Genomic DNA, 13,906 nt, shown 5'->3' on the forward strand with positions numbered 1-13,906 from the left:
GAACATGACATTACGCAAATCCCAGAATACCGAGACCTTTCCAGCCGATTATTGGGCTTTCAGGCACTTCGAACGAAGTTTACCAGTTGCTGTACACTCAGATGACGATGGTTGATTGATTCCGGAGCGAAGTGATGGACCCATGTCATAGTCAAAGGCTGATGCAATATAAAGCCAACACGCTGTTTTGATATCTTTGCGTTGTCAGAAAACTCACATAACTTTACTTTTCGATTTGATTTTGTAAATTTTTTTCATGTTTTCTGGTGTTACCGCTTCATTTGGACGTACACTGTGTTGTGCATCATCTGTGTCTTTACGACCAGGTTTGAAGTCTGCAAACCATCGTTTCGTGATAACGTCTTTTAATTCAATTTAGCCGGCTGCACGCACGAAAAAATGTGTCGTTACCTTGCTCATTCGTCGTTACCTTGCTCACGGTCGTTACCTTGAATGAACTGCAAGCGAAAGCGCGGAACGAACGACAAAGCAAACAAAGCAAACGGACGGCAACGTTCGACATCTTGCTCTCTCCTACTTAAGTGAGCGTACATATGTATGTATATGCGCATAGGTACATATATAAATTCACATATTTGTATTTGCATATGCCTTCTTATTGATTGTTATTAATTTGATTTGCTTGAAGAATTTAAAATAAAACCAAGTTGGTTAATAATACCTGTTGTTTTAATGTTATTATTATTAATTTTTTTATTATATGTGAAGGAAAAAAATGTATGGAAATATTTACCACATACCTTATAAGATATGTTGTATACTAATATATGTATATAAACATGCATATACACATACAATTTAGCGCAATTTTCAAAAAGAACAAATCTATATGTAAAGATGCATACAAATCATATGGACATATCAAATGTACGAATCTATTCTGTACGCAAGCAAATGTAAGCTAATGTGCTTGAACTGCAAGCGAGAGCGCGGAATGAACGACAAAGAGCACAATCGGCCCCCACGTTCGGCAACGTTCGACATCTGGCTCTCTCCTACTTGAGTGAGCATATATATGTTTGTTTATGTATGTATATGCGCATTTGTATATAAATTCACATACATATTTGTATTTGCATATGCCTTCTTCCTGTGTTCATGGTAATGAACCATTTCTCTGTTGAGAATAGGACGATGATAGAAAAAGTAGGAAATGAAAGGGAGTGTTTCGAGTGTAAAGTGTCTTGAAAAAGGCAAATCGATGATGTTGCCTCTTAGTGTTGTTGACTTATTAACGTCTGATGCACAATCGAAATTGAACATATCTTTCATGAATTTGATAAATGTTTCGTCCTTTTTCACGTTTGTGTAAATGTAACTTGACCTATTCCATTGCGATTCCATTTACCTCCTCCTCTATATCCATACAAAATATCTATCAAACAAATAAAATTAAAATTTTGTTTTGAAAATTGCAACCCTTACATCAGTATTTTCTATGACGTTGTCAGTAAACCGACTTTACAGACAACCTCTTTTTGTTGCTTCTGATAGAGCGGAGTCCCCAATAACACTTTGCAAGCCATTTCTTTGCTTGAACGGTACATTTTCCCATCAAGAAGGAGTGTAAAATTAAAACACGAAATTCTTTTTGAAAAATAGCGTCACTCTTAGCACAATAGCTCTCGAACTAATGAATAGAATATCATGCAATTTTAACAGATGCTTTTTCAAGGTTAGTACTAACTGAAGAAGAGGTGAATGCAATAAAACTAGTGTTATCTATGCGTTAGGCCCATGACTTTTCAGCCCGTGCGCTTGCATTGCTGAGACAAAGACATATACATATATAATATATACACGGCACTTAGATAGATAGATAGATTTTCTAGGAGGTTTGCACTTCCACTTCATGGTCTGTTGTGCGCTTATCACAGTGCCCTATCCAGACCCAGTTCCCTTATTAAACTCAGGATAGAACGAGGATTGAACGTATGTGCCTTTCTTCTGGCTGCAGTTAGCTTAGATGTCTCAACCTTCTCCGCGCTATATCGTTGCATTGAAGGAGAATGTGCATTGCTCGCGAGCATTCTCAGCTTATACTTGGGGAGGGTTATGCGTCTTTTAAACCTCTTTTTTAAACCCCTTCCCTTAGCCGCAGCTCTTCACTCCTTGATGGTGTGCTGGCCCATGGCTATGAAGGATCCGTGTCCTATTTGATGCGAGGCTGCAGCCGCTCTCACCATGCATCTGCTATTTCGTTCGTAGTTATACCCCTGTATCCTAGAACCACATTAGCCGGATGGGATTGAGTGTTCCTAGTAAATTTAGTTTCTCGATACACTCAGACCAGTGAGAACTTAATCTTACAGGACAATAGGCCTTAAATGCTGCTAAATGTCGCTCGGAATGGTAATTCGCTCATTTCTGAAATTTCTGATAAAGATGGTATACATCTCCGCTTGGAAGATGATTGGAAAACTACTCATCGGCACAAAACGCTTGGTTTTATTCTATTCCAGCGTCTACATATGCCTTGTGGGGACTTTGAGCCATCTGTGTACTAGTGCAGGGTATTCTCCTGGAGTTTCCTTTCAAATGCAAATCTACTCCAGTTTAACTTATTGTCCAGTTCAATTCTGAACATCTTTTCGAAATTGATTCTGGGTAAGTGGGAACTGCAGCCTCAGCAATTCGATGTTTGTAGATGACATCACTAGAATCTGGCGCGCACTTTGCACATAGCAGATAACAACAACCACTCTCTGAAGCAATAGTTCCCTTGACCCGATTACAGTTCACCAAAGGTGGGACAATTCTAAAAGGTTTCCTAACAATTATATGTGAAAAATTACATAATTTAAAGGCCCACCATGAGCATGTCTATTGGTAAAAATCCGCCAAACAGTATATTCATAATGGCCTAATTGTTGAGACCATCGAGATATCGATGTTTAAGATTGTCCAACAACACTTTGCGCTACAACAGCATTGCATAGGTCCAGTTTTTGATCTGTCAGTCCTTTTTCTATACTCGAAAGGAAAAGTTGGCAGGTGACATTTTCTCACCAACCTTTAAAGTGTCGACTCATTCGGATGATTATTTCCATCAAGAAAATGGTGAAGCTTGCGATATGTTGTTCTTAAAGATCGACCATTTTCATAATAAGTTTGAGTAGTTTTGATTGATGGACGTATTTTCCTTTGAGAAAAATGCGCTTGCGTTTATGAATGAACTTGTATTTATTGTAATTGCACTCTTCAGTGCAGTCGCGGCTAACAAATCATGCCATTGCGACTGCACCTATGAATGAATTTGGTGTTTGTAGTCTCAAGACTTACGGATTGTATATATACATATATGTATGTACATCAAGTGCGCATACAGTGGTCACGCAATTTATTCGTAAACCCTGCGTAGTACGTAAAAACATATAGCTTTGCGATAAATATATGCTGTGACAATATATTTCTTTTGGGTCACTATAAGAATGTTACATTTCAACACACATTGATGGGTTTCAAAGAAAGTAGACAGACGTTGCAAAATGCTGCAAAACATTTATTCGTACACTTTTATAATATTGTTGTTGCAAAATTAACATTAAAAATCGTTTGCGTTTTTTTACTAATATTGCTGAAAGTTTCAATTGCGCGAAGTGCGGATTTACCATTAGAAATGTGTAAAATTGTTTTTAAATTGTACTTGGAAAGCAAGGCCCTACTGACTCCACGTGAGGAACGCAACATATTAGCATCAGTCGCGCAAAATCCAAAAAAAAAACCTACACGCAACTATGGCTACTGGTTGATGGATTCCAATCTCCTTTCCTCTTCACATTTGAAAAATGAGCCTTTGCGTAAATGCCGCAAACGCGGTAGTGATAGTATTCGCATTTTTTTGCTCCGCCTGACCTACTTTTTATACATTTAATCTTCCTCCCATGTTTTTTAATACGAACTTTTTATTGGCTTGCTTGTCTTTCACATCTTCGAAAATTAAGTCGACTGGCTGAAAATACATCAATTTTTAATTTACTTAGTGTGTGCGGCACTAACACCAATATGGTTTTGTTAAGAATTCAAAGAAAATTCATTACTTCCCAAGAAAATTTACACGTGAAGCTCGAAGCAGTGTTATCTTCTTCCAAATTGGCGCGATAACCGCTTACGCGATTTTGAGTTTAACAAAGCACGCCAGTCGTTTCTTTCTCGTGCTAACCGGCGCAAGTTGGACACACCAAGTGAAGCCAAGTCCTTATCCATATGATCTTTCTTACGCAGAGGAGGCCTTCCTCTTCATCTGCTACCACCAGCTGGTACCGCATCGCATCAGAGCCGAAGCGTTTGTTTCCATTCGGACGACATGACCTAGCCAACATTTCATCAATCATTTATTCGCTGCGCTATGTCTATGTCATCATAAAGCTCATACAGCTCTTCGCTCCATCGCCTGCTATATTCGCCGTTGCCAATGTGCAAAGGTCCAAAACTCTTGCGCAGAATCTTTCCCTCAAACACTCCAAGCATCGCTTGATTGGATGTTGTCATCGTCAACGCTTCTGCGCCATACGTTAGGACGAGTACGATGAGAGCCTTGTAGAGTGTTATTTTTGTTCGTTGAAGGAGGAATTTACTACTCAATTCCCTACTTAGTCCAAAGTACCACTTGTTGGCAAGACAGATACTTCGAAATCATAACTGTCAACAGTGATGCGGATGCCGATACGCGAGTGCGCCGACTGTTTGTTTGATGACTGGAAGTACTTCGTTTTGTCCTCGTTCACAACCAGACCCATTCGCTTTGCCTCTTTAACCAGTTTGGAAAAGGCAGAACTAACAAACGGCTCGGAGAGGTCCTTCCCAATTCCGACGGCGCTGCTGGTATTGAGCAACGTCATCTTGCATAGCCGTATTAGTTTTGTGGGGATGCCAAATTCAGATATCGTGGCATGTAGGTAACTTCTTTTCGCACTGCCCAATGCAGCTTGAAATCTAAAGGTGGTAGCATATGCCGATGACTTGGTCCTGATGGTCTCAGGTCCCTTCCCATCAGTAATGGCTGAAATTTTGGAAGGTGCACTGGCTACACTCAGCAGGTGGGCCGCCAGTAGCGGTCTCAGAGTCAACTCTGACAAAACGGAGTTGATGCTATTCACCAGAAAATACAAGCCCCCGCCGTTTAAGCTTCCTAGACTTAACAACCAGTGTCTTACACTTTCATCGGAAGTCAAGTATCTTGGTGTAATACTTGACCCCAAGCTTCATTGGAAGCTGCACATAGAAAAGAAGAAGGCTAATATAGCCTTCTACGCCTGTAAATCTATGTTCGGCAAAAAATGGGACCTCAAGCCACGTGTCGTACTCTGGATGTACAACTTAGTGGTTCTGCCAATTTTGACATACGGTTGCCTAGTTTGGTGGTTAGCTCTTCAGAAGGGCTACAACTTCACTAAATTAGAGAGAGTGCAGAGAACTGCATGTGTGGGCATCACTGGTGCCTGCAGAACATGTCCCACCGCTGCGCTCAACGTTATACTCCACTTAATTCCTGTGGATCTGCAGGTTAAATCCATTGCTGCTCAGAGTGCTATCAGACTGAAGGAGTTTGGCCTTTGGAGACAACTCCCTGTTGGGCATAGCAGCATCTTGAAGCAGATCTCCCCTTCCTTCTCTGATATTCGCACCGACCTCTCCATCCGCAAACTGTGCTTTGAGAGTTGTGCTAGGGCTATCTTCCCGAGCAGGCAAGATTGGAAAGAGGGGAGAGTTGTTGCGGATATAGAGGCCTCTGTTTTCACTGACGGATCCAAAATGGGGTCTGGAGTGGGAGCGGGGGTCTACTCCAAATCAGCCAACATTTCGGTATCCTATAAACTGCCGGAGGCAAGCAGCGTCTTTCAAGCAGAGGTCTTCGCGATCCTGCAGGCATGCAAAATGCTTCGGGATCGCTGTTGGGAGGGAGACATAAATATTTTTTCCGATAGCCAAGCCTAAATCAAGGCACTGTCGTCGCCGCATTGCAGCTCTCTTCTCGTGAACTCCTGTAAGGAGGAACTTAAACGCCTCGAACGGGCAGGAAACATCTCCCTCATCTGGGTTCCTGGGCACAGGAATATAGAGGGAAATGAAATTGCCGATGAGCTTGCCAGGAAGGGGGCGGCAGAACCGAGTCCAGCTGCCCTCTTCTCAGACATCGGTATCCCCTTGGCCGTCGTTAAAGGGAAACTACACAACTTCTTTCTAAGAAAAGCGCAAGACAGATGGAGGTCTGTCTCATCGTGTGCCATTTCAAAAGCACTATGGCCTCAATACGATATAAACAGAACGCTTAAGGTGATGGGAACCCCCCGCCATTCAATTTCCAAACTCATCGCGGTGATCACTGGCCACTGGGTGATCGGCACTCACGCGGAGAAGTTTGGAATTCCCTACAACCCCCATTGCAGAAGCTGTGGGGATCCTACAGAGAAAGAGACTGTGGAACACTTTCTCTGCAGATGTCCGGCTTTGACGGCTAGGCGCTTGAGATTCCTCAGCGTCCCCTTTGGGGATGACTTGATGAAATTCTCCAGCCTAGATCCCTTTTCTCTCCTCCGCTACATCAACAGCACTGGATGGCTGTAGACGGTCTTATCTCCTCCCTTAATCCTTTCACAGGTAGTGGTCCACTTTATGGTATCAAAACGGCACGTAAGTGCTACTTGTAGCGTACCTGGGGTACTCTTGCCATCTTACCTACCTACCTACTCACTAATTTATAAAACTGTATGTATTAACCCTGTCTGATTCATACAATCTTTTATCAGATCTCAACAACGCCGTATTATGGTGTCATAAAAATAATATATATTGAACTAAATATTAAGAAATGTGTCAAATTCATATTCTAAATCTAAGCATTTAATCTCTTTCTCATATTTTAAAAAGAACTCGCGTATAAATATTCTTAATGAAATTACTGTTTTTGGAGGGATATTTCATTCCACTTTTTAGTTTCTTATTCATTTGAATTTTGTCATTGCCAAATCGTATTCTACACTTGCCTTCAAATCATATTTTATTTCTTTATTTCCTCATTACTTCATATTCATAAATTAAATTGGAGCGTACGCTCCTTTTGGGTGTTTGGCCGAGCTCCTCCTCCAATTTGTGGTGTGCGTCTTGATGTTGTTCTACAAATGGAGGGACCTACAATTCAAGCCGTCTCCGAACGGCAGATATTTTTTACGAGGAGCTCTTTCATGCCGGAAATTTGCCATTGCCTGCCGAGGGGTGACCGCTACTAGAAAAAGCTTTTTCTTTATTTTGGTGTTTCACCGAGATTCGAACCTACGTTCTCTCTGATTTCCGAATGGTACTCACGCACCAACCGATTCGGCTACGGCGGTCGCCGTAGTTAAAAAAGCAAAAAAAATAACGAAATTCTGTACTTCATTTTTACATAAATGCAAATAATTACAGCAAAATGCAAATATAGCAACTAAAAAATCTGTGTTCACTTTGTTTCTTTTAATAATACCGAATTTTTCTCGTTTATGTTGCTGTATAACTTACCGTTATGTAAAAAATGAAGGGAGAAATATTTTTTTTTGCTTTGTTGACTTAAGTATGTAATGAAGAAATATACAATTAAAATATATTTTGAGCTATGAATATACATATGTATATGTTTAGTGTTTTTAATCAACTTAAAAATATTTATAAGGTGAAAGCAGTCTTTACTGGCTATGTACTCATATTTTATATTCCGTTTGGGATTTGTGGACATGATATCAACTAGCCTAGCGTGTACAATTCTGAAAATAGGGTAGTGTTCAGTACCATGCAGCTCGCTTAAGTTCTGAGTTTCAGGGCTACATGTATTCGCAGAACATATTGTTAAGTACTCAGTAAATTCTCGTATAATCGCCAGTTTGGCCCCATATAGCGCGTTATACAAATATAATAATAATAGTATCAATATTTTGTTTTAGAGAAATAAATTTCTTTTCTAACTGAAAAATAATTTTATTTAAAATAGATTCTTATAAAAATAAGACTACGGTAAGTTCAGAACATATACATATGTATGTATCATATACACTTGTATATTCAGCACTCTTACACTTGAAAAACTATGAACACAATGTAAATTTAATTATGAACTCTACAAATAATTCACAGTACAGAAATATGGGGGGAAAACCGTGTTATACGAGGGACATAAAATCGCGTAGTATGAAATCAGGTTATAAAAGTACCGAATTATAGGGGGGATTGCTGTATAAATTAATAATTGTATACTTAACCATTTGTGTCCCAAGCATTTAACCCTTTCGACCCCAACGTTGCCTGTGAGCAACTTCCACAGTTTAACAGCTTACGGAAAGCGTTCGTTTTGTTTTTGCCTGTTCGTTATAAATGATAACGGCACTTTTATGTATCTACTCAAAATATGAGGAAAAAAAGAATATCATTTGTAGATCATTTAGCGAAGTTATGTTGAATAAACAGTAAATGCAGCGCAGAAAATATTGTTGTGAAATTCAAAAGAGTTTTTAAAGTGAGTGATTAATTTTTAAAATAGGGAAAACATTTTAAAGTTTTATATGCCATGTTTTTTAGCAAGGATTTAACTTAACGAAAGTGAATTTAAATTTGATTAGTTAAAAATATTAACCAGGTGAGCAATTTTCAAAGTTGCAATGTTGCTTGTGGGCAACCTTGGACCATTGTGGTAATAAATGTTTTGTTATGAGACCGAAAGAGAAAGGATTGTCAGATGACGATATTGAGAGGATTGTTAACTTTGATTAGGATGCCTCTTCTGACGACGAAAGTGATGACGAGATAGATGACATTTCTGCAGTGCTAGAGAAGAATTTGGAAGGGATCGTGCAAAGAGGGGAAACTATAGAGATTGAACTTCATGAAAATATGATTGCAGAAGAATGTGAGCCGAAATCTTGTGTAGCTGATAATTGCTTTGGAAAAGTTGACCCCAAGACATTAAAGTAAAGAAAAAGGCCATTTGTAATGTCAGAGACCAGTTGGGAAGAAAATACTTTGACGATGTGTTGACGCCAGTTGAATATTTCTGCACTTTTTTTTAATAGACAAGTTTTTGATTTGATCACACAACAAACAGATTTGTATGCCCTGCAAGAACACGGCATTGAGCTCAAATGCACTGTCGAAGATATTAAACGCTATATTGGTATTTTGATGTAAATGGGTGTTTTAAAAATGCCTCAACTCAAACATGCATGGTCAAAAGATTTAAATCTTATCGCTATAACAGATTAAATGCCGCGCGGAAAGTTTGAAAAAACGGATATAGTTTTAAGCTTTATTTCGATAATTGGTTTACGTCAGTAAGCCATCTGATCTTTTTGAAAGAAATGGGCACATTTGCAACAGGAACTGTACGTAAAAACCGCATAAGCCATTTTCAGCTACTTTCAGATGCTGAGTTATAAGAAACGTGGAAGAGGATCTTTCGATATGAAATGTGACATCAACAATAATATTGTATGCGTCAAGTGGTTTGACATAAGCCAGTTCAACTTAAATCCTCTTGTGAAAGCATTGAACCTGTTGGTATATGCAAACATTGGAATCCAAAGGAAAAAGCTTATATTGATGTTGCAAGACCTGCGATTGTTGCTTCTTACAAATAAGGGTATGCTAGGAGTAGATTTGGCTGAGATGCTCATGGAGCTCTACAAGGTCAACCACCGTTGGCACATAAGAATCTTTTATTGGTGCCTCGGAACATCCATTACAAACGCATGGCTATTGTATAGAAAGCATTTAAACTTGATAAACCCGAGGCAAAAGCATATTCCTCTGATAAAATTTCAACTAGAAATTGCTCATGAGTTGCTGACTGGCACTACTTCGCTCGGAAAAAGGCCAGGCCGACCATCGAATGTTGAAAGAGCTAGCTCGATAGTATCCCCGGCCTCCCCATCAAGCAGCGTGTCTTCGGAACAGTCGAAATTGTACAGGTTCCAACCGAATCCCTCAGTCTCACAACGGTACTAACGGGTAATTTTTTAGCTATTATCTTTTTAAACAGTTGGTTTATACAACTGAAGCACGTTTCGTGTCTTGTTTCACTATCAAACATTTTCAGTTTGGTCTATAATTTAACCATGAATCATTTTATAAACGAACAACGCTTTCAAACCATTGAATTTTATTATAAAAATGCGTGTTCTGTTTAGAAAGTTTATCGCGCGCTTCTTCCATTTTATGGTCAGTTTAATCGACCCACTGAAGCGGTTATTCGAGCTATTGTGACTAAATTTAGAACCAAATTTACATTATTGGATATCAAACCACCAACATGCTTACGTAGAGTGCGAACTCAAGAAAATATCGCAACTGTATCGGCCAGTGTTAATGATGACCATCAATTATCGATTCGTCGCCGTTCGCAGCAATTGGGCCTCTGTTACTTAAACCCGAAATGTGGTGATAATATACCTTTAGCCCATTATTAATCATAATAACTTTATTGGGGTCATTTAACGTCAAATTGATCGCGGTTGAACCGTTTGTTTATGAAAAAAACGGAACGGCCTTATCCTAACGCTAGCTGGCCAAAAAGACTCATTTAGTATCTTATCAATGTTCTCACATAAAACTCCTAGTTTAAAATTGTGCTTGAAAAGCATAAGAGAGAGTTCTTACCTATGTTTGCACGCTTTTCTATGTAGCTTTTAATATCTGCAGTAACAGTCGGCGCAAACGAAGATAGGTGAGCCCATTTATTAGGAACGGCGACACTCAATTTGGTGTTATCATTAGAGTCAACAACAACCATTGTTTTCTTCCGCTTTTTATTTCTAACCTCAGTCCAAGCACAAGGCAGAGAACCACTTGCCACAGCAAAAAATACATATTACGATTCCCTAAAACTTCTCAAGAAATCCAGCGCACATTCAAAGGCAGAGCGTTGTATTTACAGTAACCTTCAAATATGTACAGTAACTTTCAAATACTCTGATTTCAGACTAAATTTTTAACCTTGCAGATATATGCATATGTTTTTGTGCAATTTTTATCAATTCAAGAACTACATAACATAAAATAATTGTTTCGAAATTTTCTCCTAGCTTTGAAATGTCCGTCACAGAACTTTTTTATATGCTACTTATGTTGTTTTCTCCAACTTACCGTATGCTCAGTAATTCTACGCAAAATATTCCAATATTGACTATTTTCGAATGGTCGAGAGAATTGGCATATGGGCGGCTCGTTTTATGAATGAAAGTACGTTGCTCGTAGAAATATGAGCTCGAATTTATCAATGAATTTGTTTTTGTTGTGATTTTTAATATTTGAAACTGTTCGTAGAGAACGTTAAAGTATAGAGAAGTCTCAATGACAGGAACGTATGGAATTTCGAGGGCTACTCGTCTCGCGAAGACTGATCACCACAGACACATTTTTCACCCTAAGTTAACAGTAAGGGGCTGAATTATGTAAATTTAGCAGCAGTCGATAAGAATTTGTTGGTGATTAGAAGAAAAGAATGTTAGGTTAAAATGACTATATTTGAATTTTTTTCCAAATCATCCAAAATTATATTATATAATACAGTGAAATTCCCCATTACGGACAGTCCTTATAACCGGACAGCTCCAATAACCGGACAAATTTTGGGCACACAGGTTTTTCATTCATTTTTTCATACAAATATCATCCTAATAAACGGACACTCTAATAACCGGACGCGGACAAAGTATTTCAAACCATTTTCATAAAAAAATTTCTCATAAACGGACAAAATTCAAAAATATCACAAGCAAGCTTAGTTGTTCATTATTAAAATGAAATAGGTGATTCCCCTTTTAACATGTATGCACACATTCAAGTCCTGTGTTTTAAATTAAGAGTAGTTTTCCATTCAGTTTGTTAAGTCAGTTGCATGCGAATGGTTGCGTTCAAAGTTCGTAATAATATGGCGCCGAAAAAGAAGGTACTTTCTATTAAAGAAAAAATGGAAATTATTAATGTTTTCGAAAAAGATAAATTATCAGTACGTGGAATTACAAAAAGGTAAAGTATAGTCAGCCCAAAAATTTAATGGTAGGTACACGTTTCTTTTGCTTTGAAAGGTTCAATATTGGCAAAACACTAGCGCCTGAAATCAATAAAAATAGAGAAAAAATTCGTTCTAAATGGGAGTCTGGAGTTAATGTTCATCAAAAGCGAAGCTTTCTTAAAGAAGGCGGCTCTGAAATAGGCAAGATGTGTTTTAATTGGTTCGCTAAGACTAGAATTCAAAACATTCCGATTTCTGGTCCCATTTTGAAAGCAAAGGCAATGGAAATTGCAGGCAAACTGGGTGTACCTAATTTGAATGCTTCAGATGGATGGTTAAACAAATGGCGAATAAGGAATAATGTTGCTTTCAAATGCGTATCTGGTGAAGCTGCAGATGTAAACCAGGATGGTGTCGAACAGTTTAGGACAAAACTGCCATCTCTGTTGACCGGTTACAAGCCTGAAGACGTTTACAACGCAGACGAAAGTGGGCTTTTTTTTTCGTGCCTTACCTGACAAAACCCTCGCTCTTAAATCCGAAAAATGCGTGGGCGGTACACTATCAAAGGTAAGACTCACAATTTTGTTCTGTGCTAACATGGCTGGAGATAAGGAGCTGGTTTTGGTTATAGGTAAAGCAGCCCGTCCTCGATCTTTTAAACATGTTCCAATCGCAAAACTGCTAGTAGATTGGAAGTCTAATAAAAAAGCATGGATGACTCGAGAAGTAATGAGTGAATAGCTGCACCAGTGCAATCGAAGAATGAAAGCCCACAATCGAAAAATTATCTTGTTTTTAGATAACGCGGCTTCTCACCCAAAGGAATTAAACTTAACCAACATAAAAATTATTTTCTTGCCGCCAAATACAACGGCGGTTAGCCAACCCCTTGATCAAGGTATAATCCAAAATTTAAAAACTTTGTATAGAAGCTTAGTTTTAAAACACTAGTATTGAAATGTAAAGACTTGTACAATGTACTTAATCGATATATGTATGTACATATATGTATTTATATGTAATACTAAAGTATGCAAATATTCTTTACTTCCAAAAATTTCTTAAATAAACTATGTACAATACAATTTATATGTGTGGTATATATTTTGTGACTTCATCTCTTATAAGCGGACATCTCCCATAGCCGGACAAAAACACTGCGACGGTGAGTGTCCGGTTATAAGGAATTTCACTGTATATACATATTTGTTATGCCTGTCTGTCTGGTGGCTCTGTAAAACTTCGTTTAATTCCCTTCAACTGAATCAAAATCCGCTATAGAAAATTCTTCATTACCAGGCACACAGGAAGATGGCATATGCAAATGTAAATTTGTGAATTTATACATAAGCGCATATATATATGCTGTGTGTATGTACCCATGTGCACTTGCTACAGCAGAACATATTACGTTAAAATTTCTTAAGAAATCCAGCGCGCATTCATAGGTACAGCATGGTATGTACAGTGAAATGTGTACAGGCACCTTCAAATACTCTGATTTCAGAGTAAGTTTCTAACTTTGCAGATATATGCATATGTTTTGTGCACTTTTTATCAATTGAGGAACTACATACGTAAAGTAATATACTAATTAACTATTTACCTATCAGAGAACATAAAATAATTGTTTGGATTTAGAAAGACATATTTACATACATATGTACATATATTGATGCATACATATGTACGAACCCGCGGGCACTCGACTTGACAAAAATTCAAGATTTATCAAATATTGGCAAATAATTCTACGCGAAATATTCCAATATTGATTATTTTCGAATGGTCGAGAAAATTGGCATATGGCGGCTTGTTTTATGAATGAAAGTATTTTGCTTGTAGAAATGTGAGCTCGAATTTATCAATGAATTTTTTGGCGATGAGTTTTTGTTGAAACCGTTC

General features: G+C 38.3%; 2 protein-coding genes across 3 annotated transcripts in view; one reads left to right on the forward strand and one right to left on the reverse strand.

Moving 5' to 3' along the window:
• LOC129250418 (paired box protein Pax-6-like) overlaps positions 1-10,774 on the reverse strand; it is a 98,190-nt gene extending 87,416 nt beyond the window's left edge. Inside the window, exon 1 of the mRNA XM_054890037.1 lies at positions 10,642-10,774. Within this exon, the coding sequence (XP_054746012.1) occupies positions 10,642-10,774 (133 nt within the window). The remainder of the gene's footprint in view (positions 1-10,641) is intronic.
• A 784-nt stretch (positions 10,775-11,558) lies between these two features.
• On the forward strand, positions 11,559-12,933 carry LOC129249993 (tigger transposable element-derived protein 6-like). Of its 2 annotated transcripts, XR_008582779.1 has the most exons (3): positions 11,559-12,012; positions 12,072-12,568; positions 12,633-12,933. XR_008582779.1 is itself a non-coding variant. In XM_054889642.1 (2 exons), exons 1-2 carry the CDS (start codon positions 11,882-11,884, stop codon positions 12,514-12,516), a joined length of 576 nt encoding a protein of 191 aa, XP_054745617.1. In that variant the 5' UTR covers positions 11,559-11,881; the 3' UTR covers positions 12,517-12,647. The 2 variants fall into 2 exon arrangements, 1 of the variants encoding a protein (XP_054745617.1); XM_054889642.1 differs by having other exon boundaries at positions 12,072-12,647.
• Positions 12,934-13,906: the final 973 nt, after the last annotated feature.

Source organism: Anastrepha obliqua, chromosome 6 (assembly GCF_027943255.1).
Source record: "Anastrepha obliqua isolate idAnaObli1 chromosome 6, idAnaObli1_1.0, whole genome shotgun sequence".
NCBI lineage: Eukaryota > Metazoa > Arthropoda > Insecta > Diptera > Tephritidae > Anastrepha > Anastrepha obliqua.